This window comes from Giraffa tippelskirchi, chromosome 4 (assembly GCF_054371585.1).
Source record: "Giraffa tippelskirchi isolate mGirTip1 chromosome 4, T2T-mGirTip1v1.2.pri, whole genome shotgun sequence".
Taxonomy (NCBI): Eukaryota; Metazoa; Chordata; class Mammalia; order Artiodactyla; family Giraffidae; genus Giraffa; species Giraffa tippelskirchi.
Window position 1 is genome coordinate 173,899,734 of NC_137278.1, and position 20,181 is coordinate 173,919,914.

The 20,181-nt window shown below is 40.0% G+C and overlaps 1 protein-coding gene across 15 annotated transcripts in view; it reads right to left on the reverse strand.

Moving 5' to 3' along the window:
- Positions 1 to 19,400, reverse strand: part of BICD1 (BICD cargo adaptor 1) — a 236,829-nt gene extending 217,429 nt beyond the window's left edge. For 10 of the 15 annotated variants that reach the window (XM_081591584.1, XM_081591580.1, XM_081591577.1 and 7 more), the window contains exon 1: positions 18,247 to 19,318. In XM_081591584.1, the coding sequence (XP_081447710.1) occupies positions 18,247 to 18,459 (213 nt within the window). In that variant the 5' untranslated portion in view covers positions 18,460 to 19,318. Of the gene's footprint in view, positions 1 to 18,246 lie in introns of all 15 variants that reach the window. The other 5 variants (XM_081591579.1, XM_081591588.1, XM_081591582.1 and 2 more) reach the window with 2 other exon arrangements.
- Between the last annotated feature and the right edge of the window lie 781 nt (positions 19,401 to 20,181).

The following is a 20,181-nucleotide window of genomic DNA, read 5'->3' on the forward strand; positions in this document are numbered from 1 at the left end:
TCCCTTTCTTTTGTTCTCACAATCAATTAATCAGAAAATCCTTCAACATGCATTCGTAATTCTTCTTGTCTCACTTCCAAGTAGATCTTCCCCTAGCCCAAGCCACCATCACCTGACACTGGAACTTTTATAACAGCTTCCTTACTTGGATCACTCCCTCAACAGTCTGCAAGGCAGAGACAGAGTGATCTTTCCTGAAATATTTATCAGATCACATCACTCCAGTGGCTGCCCGTTACGCTTAAAATAAAGTCCAGACTTCTTGCCAGAGCTCAAGGATTTGTTTGCTGTCCACTATTCCATCCTCCTAACACCAATACTATGCCCTTGCTCCAGACTGTAGGGGTTCTCTACTGAGGGTAGCATAGCCTCCCCCTGTTGGGGGAAGGCAGGTGCTTGGAAAGTGTGAGGGTGGTTTTTTTGTTTATTCTTTCTACTTATTATTTTTTAAATTTTATTTGAGATATAATTGATATATAACATTGTATCAGTTTTTAGGTGTACAATGTGATTTGTTATATGGTACATTGCAAAAAGATCACCACAATAAGTCTAGTTAACTCCATCATCTCACATAGGTCTATTTTTTTTCTAGTGATGAGAACTAAGATCTACTCTCTTAGCAACTTTCAAATACACAAAACAGTAATGTTAACTATAGCCACCATGCTGTGCAGCAAGAATATTTCTGCAATCACAATGACCTGAGAGTGAGAACATCCTGGCATATTGTGGGTGAAGCCAGGGGTGCTAACATCCTCCAGGAGCCCCAAAGTCCCACAGTACATAGCACAGTTCTACCCTACAAAGGACTGCTGTACCCAAAATGCCAGTAACACCAAGCTCATTCACATCTCAAGGTCTTCATAATTGCTGTTACCTTCAGCCCAGGACACTGAAATCTCTTCCAGGCTTGCTGTTTCTCATCACCTGAGATGCAATCTCCTTTGAAAGGCCATGTCTGGCCCTCACTTCTGAAATAGCCTCCCCCACCAGTATACCTGGCATAATAATAGTCTTAACAATAGTCTTAATAATAGTCTTATTATTTCTTTACCCTGCTTTTTTCACTGTTTGGCACACGTCATTATGCAAAATTATTTATTTCCTTACTCTTTTATGCTTTTTTCCCCCATTGGTATGTCAAGTCCCTCAGGCAGGAACTTTGTACTCCACAACACCTAACTACAATGCCTAGGACATGGCAGGTGTTCATCTGTGAAAAAAATCAATGTCCATAATAATTTTTCCTATTTAGGATTAGGAATGAAAAAAACTTCATTTTGACCTAGAGGGTCATCTAACCTTTATTTCTAGTTATTTTTTCCTATGTCAAGTTTTCCTTTTTGTAATGGATTCTCAGTCAAAAGTTGCTTTTACATGCCACAACTTTTATTATTACATAAATACAGAGAGGTAACAGTAAGCTTAAAATGTCTCAAATCAGCACTTAGCTTGTTCACAGAGTGTGAAAGAGAGTTTTCTTATAAATGTTTTTGTAAATCTCAGAGTAAATGTGTTACTTCTTCAGTCAATAAGGTCAGGAGTCCAATGGTAGGACTGCTTCTGAGGACAATAGGTACAGGTGGTGGTGGTCCCTTTACTTTGAGAGGAGCAACCCCTGAATCCACCAGAATAGAGAATAAGTATCACTTTTTGTCAAAAATGCTCACAGACATATTTTCAAGAGAAGAAGAGTTGAAAAGTAATGCAAAATAAATGTTTTAAAAATCACACTTCAAGAGCACTAAGCCAAAAGTTTAAACCAGCTCTATGAAATGGGCTAAGAGAGAAGTGATTAGTATGGAATTACATCTAGATTTTAAGATATGATTTTACTTAAACATACAGTAATCTGTTAGGATACATAAGAAGAAAGAGTACAATTTGATTTCTTTTATGTTCCACACATATATGATACATGTTTAGAGTTATGAGGGTCTAGTTAGGTACTAATGCTAACCAGTGCTTCGCTTTGATGCATGGTATTTGAGAACTAGTATACACAGAGAAGGCAATGGCACCCCACTCCAGTACTCTTGCCTGGAGAATCCCATGGCCGGAGGAGCCTGGTGGGCTGCAGTCCATGGGGTCGCTAAGGGTCAGACATGACTGAGCGACTTCACTTTCACTTTTCCCTTTCATGCACTGGAGAAGGAAATGGCAACCCACTCCAGTGTTCTTGCCTGGAGAATCCCAGAGACGAGGGAGCCTGGTGGGCTGCTGTCTATGGGGTCGCACAGAGTCGGACACGACTGAAGTAACTTAACAGCAGCAGCAGCATACACTTACCTATGGCTTGTGAGAGACTGTTGGGCCTGAATATTACATGCATTTTATACCTTAACTGCTAAGTCACTTCAGTCGTGTCCGACTCTGTGCAACCCCATAGATGGCAGCCCACCAGGCTCCCCTGTCCCTGGGATTCTCCAGGCAAGAATACTGGAGTGGGTTGCCATTTCCTTCTCCAGTGCATGAAAGGGAAAAGTGAAAGTGAAGTTGCTCAGTCGTGTCCGACTCTTAGCGACCCCATGGACTGTAGCCTACCAGGCTCCTCCATCCATGGGTTTTTCCAGGCAAGAGTACTGGAGTGGGGTGCCATTGCCTTCTCCTTATACCTTAACACAGACTGCTAAATCACCTTCTCAAAGCTCATAGCAATTCATACTCCCACAAACAATGTATAAGAATGCTCACATTTCTACACACTCTGCAATCTGTATGTTATCAATATTTAAAATTTTTGTAAGTTGATTAGTAAATAAGTGAAGACTCCCTATTATTTAATTTGCATTAACCGGCTACTGACATAGAGCATCTTTTACACATTTATTATCTGCAAACCCTCTTCTGTTTGTCTAGTTACAGTCTTTGCCCTTTTTCTATTATTGCTGTTTTCAATCAACTCAAGGGTACCTGGATATTAGGAGTAATAATCCTTTGTAAGTCAATCATATTGCATTTTTTTCTAGTCTATTGTCTGTATTGTACTTCTGCTTATGATGCCTATCCACTTTCAAAAAAATTCTATGTAACTGAGTATGTCAGTCTTGCCTTTTGAGTCTAAGTTCTATATCTTGCTTAGAAGATTTCCTCCACACTGACATATAAAATTCCGGGAATTTTCTCCTAATTAGAGTTCATTCTTTCATGTTCCATTAAATCCTTGATATTCCGGTGTGAAGTTAATGTAAAGTTAGGGGATAAAAGAAGATGAGAAAGAAAAGTATACAAGGAGAAAAAAGGGACTGGAGAAGTCTTATTTTTTAACATTAAATAGAGAGTTTTAAATGTGATGCTGGATCGCTGAATTTTTACTCTCCATATTATTAATATTAGATTATCAAAGGGGAAAACCTCAAATAGTTTTGACTTGAAAACATAATTAAGCTATAAACATAAGGGGAAAAGTATTGATTTATAACTATCTGAACACAAGTAACACTATGAGGGTTTTCTTAAATAAAAAGAGAAACATATTTTTCATACTGTGAAAAATGAAATTATAAGATGATAAAAATAAATTTCAGCTCAGGTAATAGTTCATCTGAGTCTTTTTCATAAAAGTTTTAAATTTTACAGGAGTCTGATATCATTTATTATTAAAGAGATCAGTTAATTGAGAATTAGTGTAGAAATGTGTTTTTCCAATGACTGAGATAAGAAAATAACTAAGGGCAGAATTTTTATAGAGCTACAGGTAATAAATACCTTTTGCTACTCAAGGCAAAAGTGTTGATGCACTGCTTTCTTCTAAAGGTTCTTGCTTTAATTCCATTTAGCCTCTGAGCATTCTTACTAAGATGTCAATTCATTCATGCATTTTATATTATTATATATTATATAAAACTAATATCATAGTATATATACATATATTATAGTTTTATATTTTATCTAGCAGTTTTAATTGTTCCCAGCAGAAGGGTTTGTCAGAGGTCCTAGACTACTGTACTCTCAGAATCAAAAGTCAAAAATCACTGTTTTCAAACATGAAGTTAATGATATTACTGTCCTGCTTTGATACTATCAATGCTTTTCCCATGGTAAATAGATGAAGCTCCTTAGCACTCCCATAAGTGACCTGACTCCATTCCAAAGGCATAAAGGAGACTCCCAGAACAGCAGCAAAATGGGTGTTGAAGCTGAATCAATGGCAATTGAGAGAAAAGACAAGAGAGGAGGAAAACAGCCATGAGTCCTAAGCAGCAAAGCCAAGGAGCAAGGAAATATTAAGTCTAGTATGAACAGAACTCAACACCTGGAGTTTGATCAACAGGTTAGAATCTAGGTCAAGACCCCAGGGCATGAGACTCTCAGAGCCAAGAGAACCAGGAACTAGAGGGAGTGGGAGTGATCAGGGTTGTAAGGAACAGGAGCAGCCCAGCCTCAAGGAAGGCCAGCAGCACTGAGGACCCAGAAAGAAGGGGCAATTAGGCGATCTGTTCACAATGGAGGTAAGACTGAGAAGCTGCCAGTCTCCAATTGACAAGAAGCCAGGAGGCTAAAACAAACGGGGCACAAGAGCAGCAGAGACTTGAAGGCACCTTGTTAGTTGGAGGTACTTCTCACCCTATCACTAAGTCTGGCTCTCGGGGCAAAGCCTTCCCTGCAGAGGTCACACAGTTAGCCATGCCGAGCCTCGTTACAAGGCCCTTTGTGGTCGGGCCCCAAACCACCTCCCCAGGCTCACCTCCCACCCCTCATCCCATTTCAAATACCACCTGCAACAACACAGACGCTAATGAGGAGCAATCGCTCCAATCCTCCCTTCTCTGCAGGCTATTTCTTTTTCCTGAATGACTCTGCCCCTCATCTGCCTGGAAAATCCCTCCTCACATGTTCTTTACGCCTCCTCACATGTCCTCTTGATCAGAAAGTTTCCTAATTCCTTTGAGTTTACTGCCCTCCACTCTGGTGGCCTATCAAACACAGACAAAAAATTATTTTTACTATTTTATTATTATGATGAATTATCATCACCACATCCATCATTTATCAGGTGCTTACTATGTGTCAAGGATTACATTAAATGCTTTACATGGACTTCTCTTTAACATCCATAGTTACTATCTTCCTCCATTTTACAGGAGGAAAGTGAATTCATAGAGTTTTAAGTATTTGCCTAAGATCACAGAGCTACTAAACAGATTTTAATGCAGTTTGTTCTGACCCAAAAACCTGTGATCTTTCCAATAAAATACCTTAATCATATTTGCTCATGTCTTTCCTCTAACAACAAATAACTAACTTAAAGACCATGTCTTCCTCATTTTTGGATTAATACACTCGGCAGAAACTTGGCATATAACTGATGCTCTCTAAATATCAAATACATGAATGAATGAATGACTAAGTATCCATTCCAGTCCCTCAGGGACTAGAATATCATTGCAGAGAACCAGTAATACAATGTAAAACTGTCCTTACATCATGTTAGACTAGCGGCTACCAAGTGGCTCAGATGGTCCAGAATAAGGGACAGAGAGTAGAAGAAAGTTAGGTAAAGATTCTCGTTCAAGGAACAAGGCAAGACAACACAGTATCTTTTTTTGGAAGCTGGTTTAATTCATCAAACAAATGATTATTTTTAAAACAAGGAGTCTAGTTCAACTTCTTTTCAAAATAACTACCTTAATTACTTCATCTCTTTTTTCACCCTAAATGAACCACAATACCATAAACATCTGTAAAACACTTGCTATAGGTAAGGCAGAGAGGATAATACAACATCTCATAAATTACCAGATTAATTCCTTTCCCTGAAGGAGGTTACAGTCTCCTTGGATGTACACACAGGTGGCGGGAGGGAAGAGTAGGCCATTGTGACTCTTGTGCTCAAATCCTCCAGAAAGTTCCCATATACTTCAGAACAAATGCCAAAGTCCTGGTAACAATTTAAAAGCTGCTGCATCACTGATACCCATTCCCTCTCTGATCTCATCTACTGCTCACACCACTCCCCACCTCCCTCCAGCTATACACTCTGTTTGGCATCCCTCTCCAGGCTCCCTCTGACCTTTCCCCATTTCTCATGCCATTTCCCCCTTCCCTGCTCTGTTTTTCTCTATAGCATTTAGGACCATCTAACATTCTACTTTACTTATTTATTTTGTTTATTGTCTCCCCTTCCATTCTCCTGCAGAATGTAAACTTCATGAGCATGTATATTCCTGTTGGTCTTGTCTCTGCTGCATTCTCAGCACCTAGATTTGTGCTTAACACATAGGAAGTATTAAATATATTGTTATTGTAGGAAAGAATGAATGAACCTTAGTCAGCTTTATGCAATGACCTACTTGTTCTTGGTGTTTACTTTGGTGTCCATTGTCCACGTTTCTAAATCACATTTAGCATCACAAATTAAAATGCAACTTACAAAATTTTCTCTTGGAATTGACCAATGACGATTCTTTTCATTGTCATTTCCTGAAATGTCTTACTGTAACCACTGTCTAAAAATGTAATTGTGGTTTGAGATCCTGGTCTCAATTTTAGCAAATAATAGCTCATATTGTCCCAATGCTTCAATATGACTTGCAAAGATATATTATCTATTCGGCTAAAATGAAAAACACACATAAAACTTGATTGGAAATAACTGCAGTGATTAAGCTAGAGAACCTAAGCATTCTTAAAAAAAAAGGATTCTAGTTCTAAATTATTTTAAAATATTAACAAAAGAGTTATTGCTGTTTAGATCATTAGAATGAAATCATTAAATCATAGTTAATTGTGAATTACCAACACTAAGAACATTTATCAACTTAAAATATAAATCAAAGGGCTAACAATTCAAAAGTATTTATAATTTGTTTTCAAGTGTATTATATCCTTCTTTCTAATGGTTGCTTTTTCTCCTAATTGTATGTCCTTGAGGTTTTGAGCTTAAAGGCTCTATTTATATATCAGCATTAGCAGAAAGAATATCAGAATACGATTTAAAGGGGAAGAAAATGGCCATGTATGCCAAAAAGATAGTCTGTAAGATGACATTACTTTCAGCTCATCAAAAGAAATCATGTACAAGATTAAACTTATCCTGTCTCCATCTAGTTACCTCACATGGAGATCAACTTCAAAAAATCTTCTAATACTATCTAGAAAATGGCAATCAGTGAGGCTTATCAACAAGGCACATTCATGTTATAATATAAACCTCTTTCAATTTCAAAAAATTGATGGCTAAGAGCTCTTTAGCAGTGGCATTTGATTCCACATTAGTCTGCAGTGTACCAGAGAAAAACAAAGACCCATCATTCTGAGCCTTCTATTTACAGACTCAGGCCCAACTGCAAAAAACATTCTTAAGGAAATTGCTACTGTTATTATGTACTTCCTATGAATGTAAACAGGTCTCTTTATTTCAACTCTAAATAGAAAGATAGAAACACAGCAATTAAATATTACATTTTAGAGTTGTGCTATTTCTCCATAAAATAGTGTTTGAAAACACCAAGCATAACTAAAAGAACAGGTGAGAATAACCCCAGAAGTTAAAGATGAACCCATCAAAGCAATTCTCTTTATGAATTTGCAAACTTTAAGTTAATAAACATATATGAATTTTCAAAGAAATAGAGGAAAACAACAGAATGAAGAAGACTAGAGATCTCTTCAAGAAAATAGGAGATAACAAGGGAATATTTCATGCAAAGATGGGCACAATCAAAGACAGAAATGGTAAGGACCTAACAAAAGCAGAAGAGATTAAGACAAGGTGGCAAGAATATACAGAGGAACTATACAAAAAAGGTCTTAATGACCCATATAACCATAATGGTGTGGTCGCTCACCTAGAGCCAGATATCCTGGACTGTGAAGTCAAGTGGGCCTTAGGAAGCATTACTATGAGCAGAGCTAGTAGAGGTGATGGAATTCCAGCTGAGCTATTTCAAATCCTAAAAGATGATGCTATTACAGTGCTGCAGTCAATATACCAGCAAATGTGAAAAACTCAGCAGCGGCCACAGCACTGGAAAAGGTCAGTTTTCATTTCAATCGCAAAGAAGGGCAAAGAATGTTCAAACTACAGTACAACTGTGCTCATTTCACATACTAGCAAGGTAATAGTCAAAATCCTTCAAGCTATGCTTCAACAGTACAAGAACCAAGAACTTCCAGTTGTACAAGGTGGTTTTAGAAAAGGCAGAGGAACCAGAGATCAAATTGCCACATCCACTGGATCATAAACAAAGCAAGGGAATTCCAAAAACACATCTACTTCTGCTTCATTAACTACGCTAAAGCCTTTGACTGTGTGGATCACAACAAACTGTGGAAAGTTCTTAAAGAGATGATGAGAGTAGCAGACCACCTTACCTGCCTCCTGAGAAACCTGTGTGCAGGTCAAGAAGCAACAGTTAGAACCAGATATGGAACAATGTACTGGTTCCAAATTGGGAAAGGAGTATGTCAAGGCTGTATATGTCACCCTGCTTATGTGACCCTTACATGCAGAGTACATCATGTGAAATGCTGGGCTGGATGAAGCACAAGCTGGAATCAAGATTGCTGGGAGATTCAAAAGGGAGGGGATGTATGTATACCTATGGCTGATTCTTGTTGAGGTTTGCCAGAAAACAACAAAATTCTGTAAAGCAATTATCCTTCAATTAAAAAAAGATTTCTGGGAAAAATATCAACAATCTCAGATATATAGATGATACTACCCTAATGGCAGAAAGTGAAGGGGAACTCTTAATGAAGGTGAAAGAGGAGAGTGAAAAACCTGGCTCAAAACTCAACATTCAGAAAATTAAGATCATGGCATCTGGTCCCATCACTTCATGGCAAATACATGGGGAAACAAAGGAAACAGTGACTTTATTTTCTTGGGCTCCAAAATCACTGCAGATGGTGACTTCAATCACAAAATTAAAAGATGCTTGCTCCTTGGAAGAAAAGCTATGACAAATCTACACAGTGTATTAAAAAGCAGAGACATCACCCTGCCAACAAAGGTCTGTATAGACAAAGCTATGGTCTTTCCAGTAGTCATATATGGATGTGAGAGTTAGACCATAAAGAAGGCTGAGCGCTGAAGAATTGATGCTTTTGATTTGTGGTGTTGGAGAAGCCTCTTTGAGAGTCTCTTCAACTGCAAAGTGATCAAACCAGTCAATTCTAAATGAAATCAACCCTGAATATTCATTGGAAGGACTGATGCTGAAGCTGAAGCTCCAATACTTTGGCCACTTGATTCAAAGAGCCAATTCATTGGAAAAGACCCTGATGCTGGGAAAGACTGAGGGAAGGAAAAGGGGTTGACAGAGGATGAGATAGGGGGATGGCATCACCAACTCAATGGATGTGAATTTGAGCAAACTCCAGGAGATAGTGAATGACAGGGAAGCCTGGCATGCTGTAGTCTATGGAATCGCCAAGAGTCAGACACAACTTAGTGACTGAACAACAACAAAATTTGTAATAGAGCAAGAAAACAGACACAACAAAGGAGACAAATAACTTTTAAAAGAAATTTTATACAATAGGAGACAAATAACTTCTTAAAAAAACTTTAAAGAACCCTGAAAGATCAGAAATTATACACTTTTAGCACACATCTCGGAGAAGGCAATGGCATCCCACTCCAGTACTCTTGCCTGGAAAATCGCATGGACGGAGGAGCCTTGTAGGCTACAGTCCATGGGGTCGCTGAGAGTCGGATACGACTGAGCGACTTCACTTTCACTTTTCCCTTTCATGCACCGGAGAAGGAAATGGCAACCCACTCCAGTATTCTTGCCTGGAGAATCCCAGGGACGGTGGAGCCTGGTGGGCTGCCGTCTATGGGGTCGCACAGAGTCGGACACGACTGAAGCAACTTAGCAGCAGCAGCAGCAGCAGCAGCACATATCTTAACTGTCTAATGCAATTAAGTTTCTGATGATGTTTGTTGGTTTCTCATGTTTCACTTACAGAAAAAAGGCTTTCCCATGTCTTCATTTACAGCAATTAGAGAAGTAAAAACACTGTGTGATTGAGGTTTACGTACTAGCTCATAACTTTCCAGTTTTTCTTACTAAACACTCACACTTCTACAGAGTCACTTACTCCTAGAGTTGGAAGTTTCTAGGAGAGAGGCTGTCAGCCCTGGCTGCACCTATGCGGGGAGTGGGGTTAACATGCTGAAGCCCCACTTTACCTCTAATGACTGAACTGTCTCAGATGGGGTCTAAGCAGCAGTAGCTTTACAAATCACTGGCCAACTGATCCTAGTGAGCAGTCTGTCACCTCTTCAAAAAGAAGACCTCAGGGGGTATCCAGGCTCTGCACAAATACTTCCAATGTTGAGTTCCAAAATCTTATTTGAAGAATCTAAAGACAATATACTACTTTATGGATGGTCATTTTTCAAATGAATGAGTATGTTTTTAATTTTCCTTTTTTTATTGAGGTATCATTGATTTACAATATTATATTAGTTCTCAGGTGTATAACATAATCAAAATTTTTATGTATTATACTCCACTTAAAGTTATTATAAAATATTGGCTATAGTCCCTATGTTGTACAATATATATATTCTTGTAGCTTATTTATTTAATACATAATAGTTTGTATTTCTTAATCCCCTGTCCTTGTCTTGCCCCTTTCCACTGGTTTGTCTTGCCCCTAACCACTAGTTTGTTTTCTGTATCTGGGAGCTTGTTTCTGTTTTGATACATTCATTCATTTATATTTTAGATCCCATATATAAGTGATAATGGGCTTCCCAGGTAGCTTAGCGATAAAGAATCTGCCTGCAATGCAGGAGGTGCAGCAGATGCGGGTTTGATCCCTGGGTCGGGAAGATCTCCTGGAGGAGGGCATGGCAACCCGCTCCAGTATTCTTGCCTAGAGAATCCATGGACAGAGGAACCTGACGGGCTGCAGTCCATAGATTTGCAAAGAGTCAGACACGACTGAAGCGACTAAGCATGCACACGTATGTGATAACATTCAGTCTCTGTCTTCCTCTTTTTGTTTTTTTGGCCATGCCATGTGGCATCCAAGATCTTAGTTTCCTGCCCAGGGATTGAACCCAAGCCCCCTGAAGTGGAAGAGCAAAGTCTTAACCACTGGACCACCAGGGAAGTCCCATCTCTGTCTGACATTTCACTAAGCATAATACCCTTCAGGTCCATCCATGTTGTGCCAAATAGCAAAATTTTCATTCTTTTTATGGTGGTATTCCATTGTACCACATCTTTATATGAATGGTTGATTTTACAGGGCAAAATGACCCACCATTTCCCCTAACAACTACCAGCAGAGTTCCACAATCTTTGTACTTGTCCCTTTTCCTAAAATTCACTTCCCTCAATCTCTACCTGACTGGCTCATTCTAATCACTCAGATCTGGGCTCAAATGTCACCCCTGGGAGAGGTTTTTCCTGATCATACTTTCCCCAGCAAGCCTTCATCTCTTCACTCATGGCATTTCTCACATCTGACATGTGTGTGTGCTTGCTGATTCTACCCCCATAAGCTTCATTCAGGGAGTCCCATCTTGCTATCTTCAGAAAGCAGCACAGTGCCAACATAGTAGCCACTGAGTAAAAATTTTTGAATGAATAAATGAAATAGGACAAGAAGTAATGGACATGCCTCTGATGAAGCCTGTGTTTTTAAAAAAAGAAGTAATGGACAGTCTAAAGCAAAAAAAAAAAAAAATCCAATTGGTATAAAACGTAAAATAGTTGACAATGTAGATTATAAAATACTAGGCCAATAAAAATTATGGATGGTTTTAATTTTCTTTATACTTTTGTGTACTTTAGTATCTTCAATAAAGGTAAATTATCTTTATAATTATAACCAAAGTAGTATTATAATAAAAGTAACTTTTTCTGAAAAGTTACAAACAAAAAAGCTCAAGTATCACAGGGCAAAGATGGGATCATGTAATGAGTCCCAGTTGCTTCTGCATCATCTTGGCTTCTCCCCAGGACTCAGCATGGACAGGATGTGGCCATACTGCAGCATGCAGGACCAGCTCTTCCTGGCCCTGGAAACCAGCCAACTATTATGGTGATCCATGTAGCTCCAACACCAGCCAAGAAGACAAGGACTCAAAATCACTGCTAATTCACCCAGAAAACTTGCCATCATTTCCGTTGGTATTATCACACAAGCCTGTTTTGGGGTAACCCAACAAATTCCACCAGTTTCTATGACACACACACAAATGTTTTCTCTCTCACAGACCACCCAAGCTATCCTTAGGGCCAACTCTGGTCACCTCCCCACCCCTCCTGCCTCCAGTGCCAACCACACTCCCTGAGGCTCTCTGGTTTTCTTCCCGAATCAGTCCCATTTGCTTCACACTTGAAACATCAATGCCTTAAAAATACAGTCCTGCCCTAGAAACACCTCATTTTAAAAGGATATACTATTAAATTTAAATGTCAGGTTACAAAGTAATATGTACAGCATTATTCCATTTTTATAAAAACAAAAGAACAACAAAAAACTTGCATATGGATTCACATGTTTAAAGATATTTAAAACAAGTGTAAGAGAATACTCACCAAAGTGCTAACACAGAGAACTGGGAGGAGAGGAAGGGGAAACTACTTAATTGTCTATGCTTTCACTTGACTAGGATCATTGTCACAAATGGTCATAATTATACAACTATAATTTTTAAAGAGCAGTCAAACTCCTGTGGCCAAAAAAAGAAAAAGTAAAAATGCTAATGCACTCAGTCGGTGAGGGGTAGGGTGCTGTTGCTCCTAGTACCCTTTAACCCACAAGGTCTGGAACGGCCGGTTTTCCTCACTGGACCAGCCCAGCTTCTTGCTCACTGTTTATGAGTTGGCACATCTCCTAATTCTGAATGCAGAGTAACTGGTGAAAACATTGTTAAATTATCTGTATATTCCATATTCTGGAAATTAGGACTGAATAAAATGACAACCAACTGCACAAATTATTCATTTGTTTTATTAAACTAAGAATTGAGTATTCTAATTTATCAAGCAACTTATGCCTCCCCTCAAGGAAAACACGAATTTTAAAAATTCATATAACTCAGGCATCAACTTTGCCCTCTAAAACTTTCCCTCTAGAACCTTCCTTTGTGAATGAAACCACCTTCTAATCCACCCTGGTATTCTCAAACCTACTCTCTTCTTCACTTTCCACAACCAGTCACATCCAACACCACCTTCCACCCTACACCCCCCTTAACAGTCCTCAGGTTTGTCCCCCCTCGCACCTCTACCCCTACTGCCTCTGCAGTTCCAATCCACCCTCTATGACCAACACCATGACCTTCTTAACCACATGCTGACTCAGGTGTTGGAGCCTCTCAGGTAATAAGTATAAAGAAAGTGGGTTTCTTCCTGAACCAGGTTTCACTTCATTTTGTGGCCTTGGGAAGGACCCCTAGCCTCTCTAAAACTAGGTTTTCTCTTTTGTATGATGCAAGCCATATCTATCTTGTAAAAAGATTACTGTAAGAATTACATATAAGGCATGCAAAGTGCCTAGTCCTAAATGGGGCTGTATACATAGTTCAAGTCTTTATTACTTTAATTATTTTCTTATCTGTAAAAAAAAAAAAAGGCAATAAACCTCTGAGTTACTTTGAAGATTAAATAAGATGTTCCCCATCTCCAAGACAAAATAAAATACAGTCACTGATACTTTCCCAATTTCATTTTCTGCCACTTCTCCTTCAGCATAATGAATTATTTAACAGTCAGACTCTGCACCTCTTTATACCCTCCTCTCCTTCAAAGCCATGTTTTTAGGTAAAATCTTAGGTATGAGAAAGTCTTTACTATGTATTTCAACACGTAAGCTAATTATCATATTTTCAAATTTGGAATGCAATATCCATACAGTACAAGCATATTTAAGAGGAAGACAGGGGAGAATATTTGTAAGTATTAAATTTTGAAAACCATGGCTGCTGTACATGTTCATGCAAATATGATGAATGTGATGAGAGATGATAAAATTTTGCTAAGTGGTATCTGAGAAATAACTTTACTAGAGATGAAATTTTGAGTTGAAATAAAAAGAAAAAAATGGTGCAAGTTAGAGAAAAAGTGAAAGTTGCTCAGTCGTGTCCGACTCTTTGCAACCCCACGGACTATACAGTCCATGGAATTCTCCAGGCCAGAATACTGGAGTGGGTAGCCTTTCCCTTCTCCAGGGGATCTTCCCAATCCAGGGATAGAACCCAGATCTCCCATATTACAGGAGGATTATTTACCAGGTGAGCCACAAGGGAAGCCCGCAAGTTAGAGAAACTAGGTTAAAAAAGAAAAAAGAAATATGATTGAAAGTGTGATTATGTTTGCTTGTTGAGGCTGCTTGTAAATACTTTCCAAAAGTATATGTCCATATACTTTAGATGTTTTCATTAACTTGATAATAAATGCAATAGTAAGTATAACATTTCTTCTTTCAAAACAATAAAACTACTAGCTTAGATAAATAAATTCAATACTTTCTCTATGTTTCTTCATAGGTTGGAAAATAAATCTGGGTTTCCTCCCCCCCATATGATTTTATGATTTAGAATTTACAAAGAGAAGAGAAACTAACAATCTTTCTAAGCATAAGGAGGAAACAATGAGCTCTGTTTAAAGATGAACTCAGGTACTTAAATGGCTTTTGTCAGGTCCCTAACATGACAATCTCTTAAAACATGTAAGTTCAGTGTTTATTTCTTGGACGATTTAATTAGAATCCTGAAAGAGCACCAAGTTGGCTGTAAGAGGAAAAGCTGCTCTGTGTCCACAAAGTGCTCCCTCAGCATCTGGTGTCTATCCTTGGTGTCAGGCTGACAAAACGAGGAAATGAGGTAAAGATTCTTAGTAGAGAGTGCACTGTAACCTAGCTGCAAAACTTTTCTAAAGTTGTCACATGGACATGTTTTCTAAAATGCTACCAGGAATGCTGAATCATTCCTTTCGAAGAGGATCTTTTAAAACTTCTCTACCTTTTAAACATTTTTAAAGCAAAAAAACAAACAAAACTCTTAAAGTTAAATTTTAGGGTTTTTTTTTTTTAAATGAATGTTTAATTTTCAAATTATTTTAGAACCATGACTCTTCTTCAAATACTATTTTGGCCTGGGTGACAGGCACAGAGCTCATTTACACACATCCCCAAATTACAATCAGCCAGGCCCTCAGGCCACTGAAAAGCAAGCATTATCCATGAAATCATAAAGCCATGGTCAAGTATTTTAGTGGACATGTACTTTGTCCAGCTCTCCAAAGATAATGAAAAGGAGAGCAGTATGATGATGTCAGAAGTCATTCTTTTCTCACAGCATTAGTACTTTTTTTCTTCAAGTATGGTCGTCTGTAATTACAACAGTCATGTAGGCACAGGGCAGAGCCCTAATGTTATGAAGCCAAGACACAGAGCATTCCAGGCTTAGGAAAAAAAAAATAACTAGATAAAAATGAATGAATTAATCATTTTGATTCTGCACATGTTCAGCAATACTGCTCACTTGCATTACAGTCAGAGCTGGACACAGCCTGGGAAAGGGGGGGCAGCAGCATGCTGGGTGCTGACTCTTGAAAACAACATGACCTGTAAACACTGAGCCACGTCGCGACACTGCAAATTACTAACGTCCAACTTGAACTTAGCACAGTATTTGTCTGTTGACTGGTCCAATTACTTTTAAATAAATTATATCTGTTGAAACAGCTTGGAAATAAACCAAAGATTTTATACTTGGCTTTATAGTTTAGTGCAGCAACATCATTTCCTATATATACCTTCAAGCAAACAAAACTTCCTTTTGATAAATCAGAGCACTAACAAAATGTATTTTTCAAAAATGGCTTCTATGTGATATCATCACTGCAATATGTTAGTTTCCACAATTATTTTACATTTACTTTTCACACAGGAAATATTATTGAGACTGATCTAGCTCATTTAAATAATACTCCCACCTAAAGGATACATCATGTTTAAAGAGTCAAAATAACAGGTCTCACTATCAAATATAATGATTAATTTTATTACCCTAAAATACACTTTTATATAATTGTATAAGCCAGTTCACTGGGAACTTTAAATTATATTTATGCTAAATGCAAACTCAAAATACATACATAAACAAGTATCATTTGCTGACAATAATTTTGATAAATTTTTGTTAATCTCCTGATATACAGGACAAAAAACACCTCAATTTTTGTAGGAAAAAAATTGTAATTGATATTTGCATTATTCTATATTAAGAAAAATGTCACACTATTCTTATAAAACATTTTTTTCTCATTTTTCCTATGATGCTGATGAAAGTAATACAGGTAGCTTTTAACACTAGTCACTACCTATACTTCCTCATTTTCTTAGTCTCTCTCTGACACTAAGCAATATGGACTGGTGAATGCTTGATAAAGTATATATTCTTCCAGTATAAATTTATTCATAAAATATTCACTGTATGCTCACTATGTGGTGGGCTCTGTGTTAAAGACTTTGGATGCAATATTAATTAAGACAGATTCCTTGCCTAGAGAACGTACGGTCTAGTAAAGGCAAAAGACAATTGCACTAAAGTTTACTATATATGGTGAATGCAATGACACAGAAAAACCCTAGTAGGGTTATTTGAATCAGGCAGGAAAGCTAGTTAACAGTTATATTCCATTTCATTAAATTAAGTCTATCATCTTTATCAAGGAGGTGATGGCTTAACATTGCCTGGTTTGCACTTCCTTGTCTTGGTAAAACAGTGTTGATAAGTGTAGACAACATCAAAACATCTCTGAAAATTACAGTCACCATCCTGTTTCCTGACTTCACCAGGTTTAGCCTTATTGAATTTAAATGTATCAGGTAAAGACCTAATCTAAGTTGGAAAATACCATTAAATCTAGTTGTAGTTAAGAACAGACATATACTTGGTAAAAACAAAATCAAAAGACAAAACCAAAAGAATGTAAACTAGAAATTTACAGCCTAACACAAAAAATCAGATTTCCAATTAGGGTTTTTACCATATGTTTATTTTTTTGACATTTAGGCATAAGAATAAAAATAAGATATATCTGAAAGTATAAATGTTTACCACATTATGTATTAAATTAGAAGGCAGGTTGATTCGATATGTCATAGATCATGCTTTTAAATATAATAATACAAAACAAGACAGCCCCTGAGAAACTGTTCGAGTACATTATAAGAAAAACATGTATGATTAACATTATATACCAGATTAGAATTAACATTTTAAATGCCAACGGGCACATAAAAATAAAGACATGCCACACAGAAAAGCAGTGTGTACATTTTCATTTATGCTACACATAGTACCTCAGGAATTGGGTAAAACAGACTGAATTTCTTCAACAATATGTATATGTCTCTAAGTCTTTTGATAGGAAATCAAAGTATATTCATTACTTATTTTTTTCCAAACATTAGCTAGTCTTTAAAAGAAGCCAATACCAAAAGATAAAAGAGGACAACTGTTATATATACATGGTCCATTTGTGACATTCTGGTTTTATACATACAGTCATTTAAAAAAGAAGAGCCTTATTTGAAATGCCCCCCTACTCATGCATTTGATATGTGCCATTCTTTCAGACCATCTGTAGGGGAGTTAATTTTCCCTGGTCAGGGTGACCTTATAAGACTTCGGGCATGGCCCATTCTCACTCAGAGGGAAACTGAGGCAGCAGCAATCCCCAGCAGTAGAGTTGTTTTTCTCCTGCAGCCAGACAAGAATAACTAAAGCCAAGGAGAAGGAAGATTGCTCACTCTTTTTCAAATGGGATTGGCGGGGAATTCTCTTAATAACAGTTTCCAATCTCATCAAGGAGTGGTTACATTCAGCAGAAGGCTGAGGTTCTACATCCTTTGAAACTGTGGCTCCTCAACACAAACCTACTCAAAGCCTTTGTGGATGATGGGATTGTCACTGAAACCTGAGCTTGATATAACAGCAGTTTTGAGAAGTTTGATCTATGCATTCCGACCCGGCCGAACGTCGCCTCTGAGTGCTGAGACTTGAGGACTCTTACGAATCTCCCTCCCCCACAGGCCAAACAGCCATCGCCTCCCAAATTCCAGATTATACATTCATTTCCTGGGCAATTTCCCTCTTGGGGGTAAAACAATGGACTCTTTCAATCTTCTCTTATCTACAAGGGTTCTAAGTGAAGAAATAGTCCTTTCAATACCAAGCTTCCTGACTACTTTATAAATGATGAGTGGGCGCCGAGGGTGGGGGGACCAGGCCGAGCGGGGAAGAGGTGACAGGCAACTCACCTCTTTCAGCTGCTCCAGCTCCTGTTTGAGGCTGTCGTATTCAGCCTCCAGCTCATCATACTGCTGTTTGAGGGTCAGCTTCTCTTCCAGTACCACCAGTCCGTATTCGGCCGCCTGGATCTTTTCATGGGTGGTCTCCGTGAGCTCCTTGGTCAGCCTCTCTATCTCGGTCTTATAATGGTCCACAGTCTGCAATACCTCTTCCGCGGCCATAGCCCCGGTGGATGGAGGTAGGAGGGGGTAACCGGGTGGAGGAGATGGATGCAAAGCAGGCGGGGTAAGGGAGAAGGAACTAAAGAGGGAAGGATGAAAATGGGAAAAGAATTGCCTCTCCGGCAGCCGCAGCTACACTGCCCGAGAACCTGGCGAGAAACCCAACATGGAGAATGCAGGGGAGAGGATCAACGGCGAGATGGAAGCTGCTGCGGCATGTGTCCTCCGGGCCGGACCCTGCCTGCGGTCAGCAGCGGTGCGGCATGGCCCAGCTGCGGCGGCCGGGGGGCGGCAAGGGGCTCCGATTCTGCTTATTCAGAGGCGCGCGGCCGCCATGTCTCGGGGCAGCGTCACTGCAGTCTCCCCGGCTCCCGCGCTCCGGCACGCCGCGCCCGCCCGCTCCACCTGCTCCCTCCGGCCGCGCTGCAGCCGGTGCGGAATGATGCAGCGTCGGCCCGCTCCCTCCCTGCGCGCTGGCCGGGGCTCCGAGCGGGAGGCGGGGAGGCGGACGGAGTCGGCGCGGGGGGAGGGGGAGGGACCAGACGGAAACCTCCCGAGGCGCCTCCCGCCGGTCCGCACCGCGGGTGCCCGGGGCTGAGGCTGAGACGGCTGGACACGTGCAGGGTGGGACCCCAGCCGGGCCTGGCCTTGCCCGCCCGGCTGGCCGCCGGATGGGTGTCGAGGCCCCGGAGGGTGGCTTAGGCGCCTGGCTCTCGCAGAGACGTGAGCCCAAGCTCAGGAAGCTGCCTGGAATCGGTGCCTTCCTCGAAGAAGCAAACGGTAACTAGCGCGCTCCTGCCCGGGGCCCGAGCATCTTCCTTCAGACCCCCTGGTCTCGCAGCACACTTCCCGGTCTTCTGCACCCAAACGCTGTGCTTCCAAAGCCTTCTAGGAGCACCCCCCCCACACACACACACACACAAGGCTCCCGCTTCCGCCCCTTCAGCCTCCTTCGTCTCTTCTGTCCCCTCCTTTCCCTATCCTTCACCTCCTGCTCTCTCCAAATAACCTTACTGTCTCAGGACAGTCTTTGCTAAAGATTGCTTGCCCTCACCCAAGCTTTCAGTGTCCAGTTTATCACATCACTGCTTAGAAAAAGATCTATAATGTAGGCCTCTGGGTACTATTACTTCTTGCCCCAGTAGTTCTGCTCCACGGATTCTTCAATAAAGGAAAACTGCATGAAATTCCCTCTGTATAGTATCAACAGTTCAGTTCAGTTCAGTACAGTTCAGTCGCTCAGTCGTGTCCGACTCTTTGCTACCCCATGAATTGCAGCACGCCAGGCCTCTCTGTCCATCACCAACTCCCGGAGTCTACCCAAACCCATGTTCATCGAGTCGGTGATGCCATCCAACCATCTCATCCTCTGTCGTTCCCTTCTCCTCCCGCCCCCAATCCTACCCAGCATCAGGGTCTTTTCCAATGAGTCAACCCTTCGCATGAGGTGGCCAAAGTATTGGAGTTTCAGCTTCAACATCAGACCTTCCAATGAACACCCAGGATTGATCTCCTTTAGGATGGATTGATTGGATCTCCTTGCAGTCCAAGGGACTCTTTAGAGTCTTCTCCAAAACCACAGTTAAAAAGCATCAATTCTGCGGCGCTCAGCTTTCTTCACTGTCCAACTCTCACATCCATACATGACCACTGGAAAAACCATAGCCTTGACTAGACAGACTTCTGTTGGCAAAGTAATGTCTCTGCTTTTAAACATGCTAT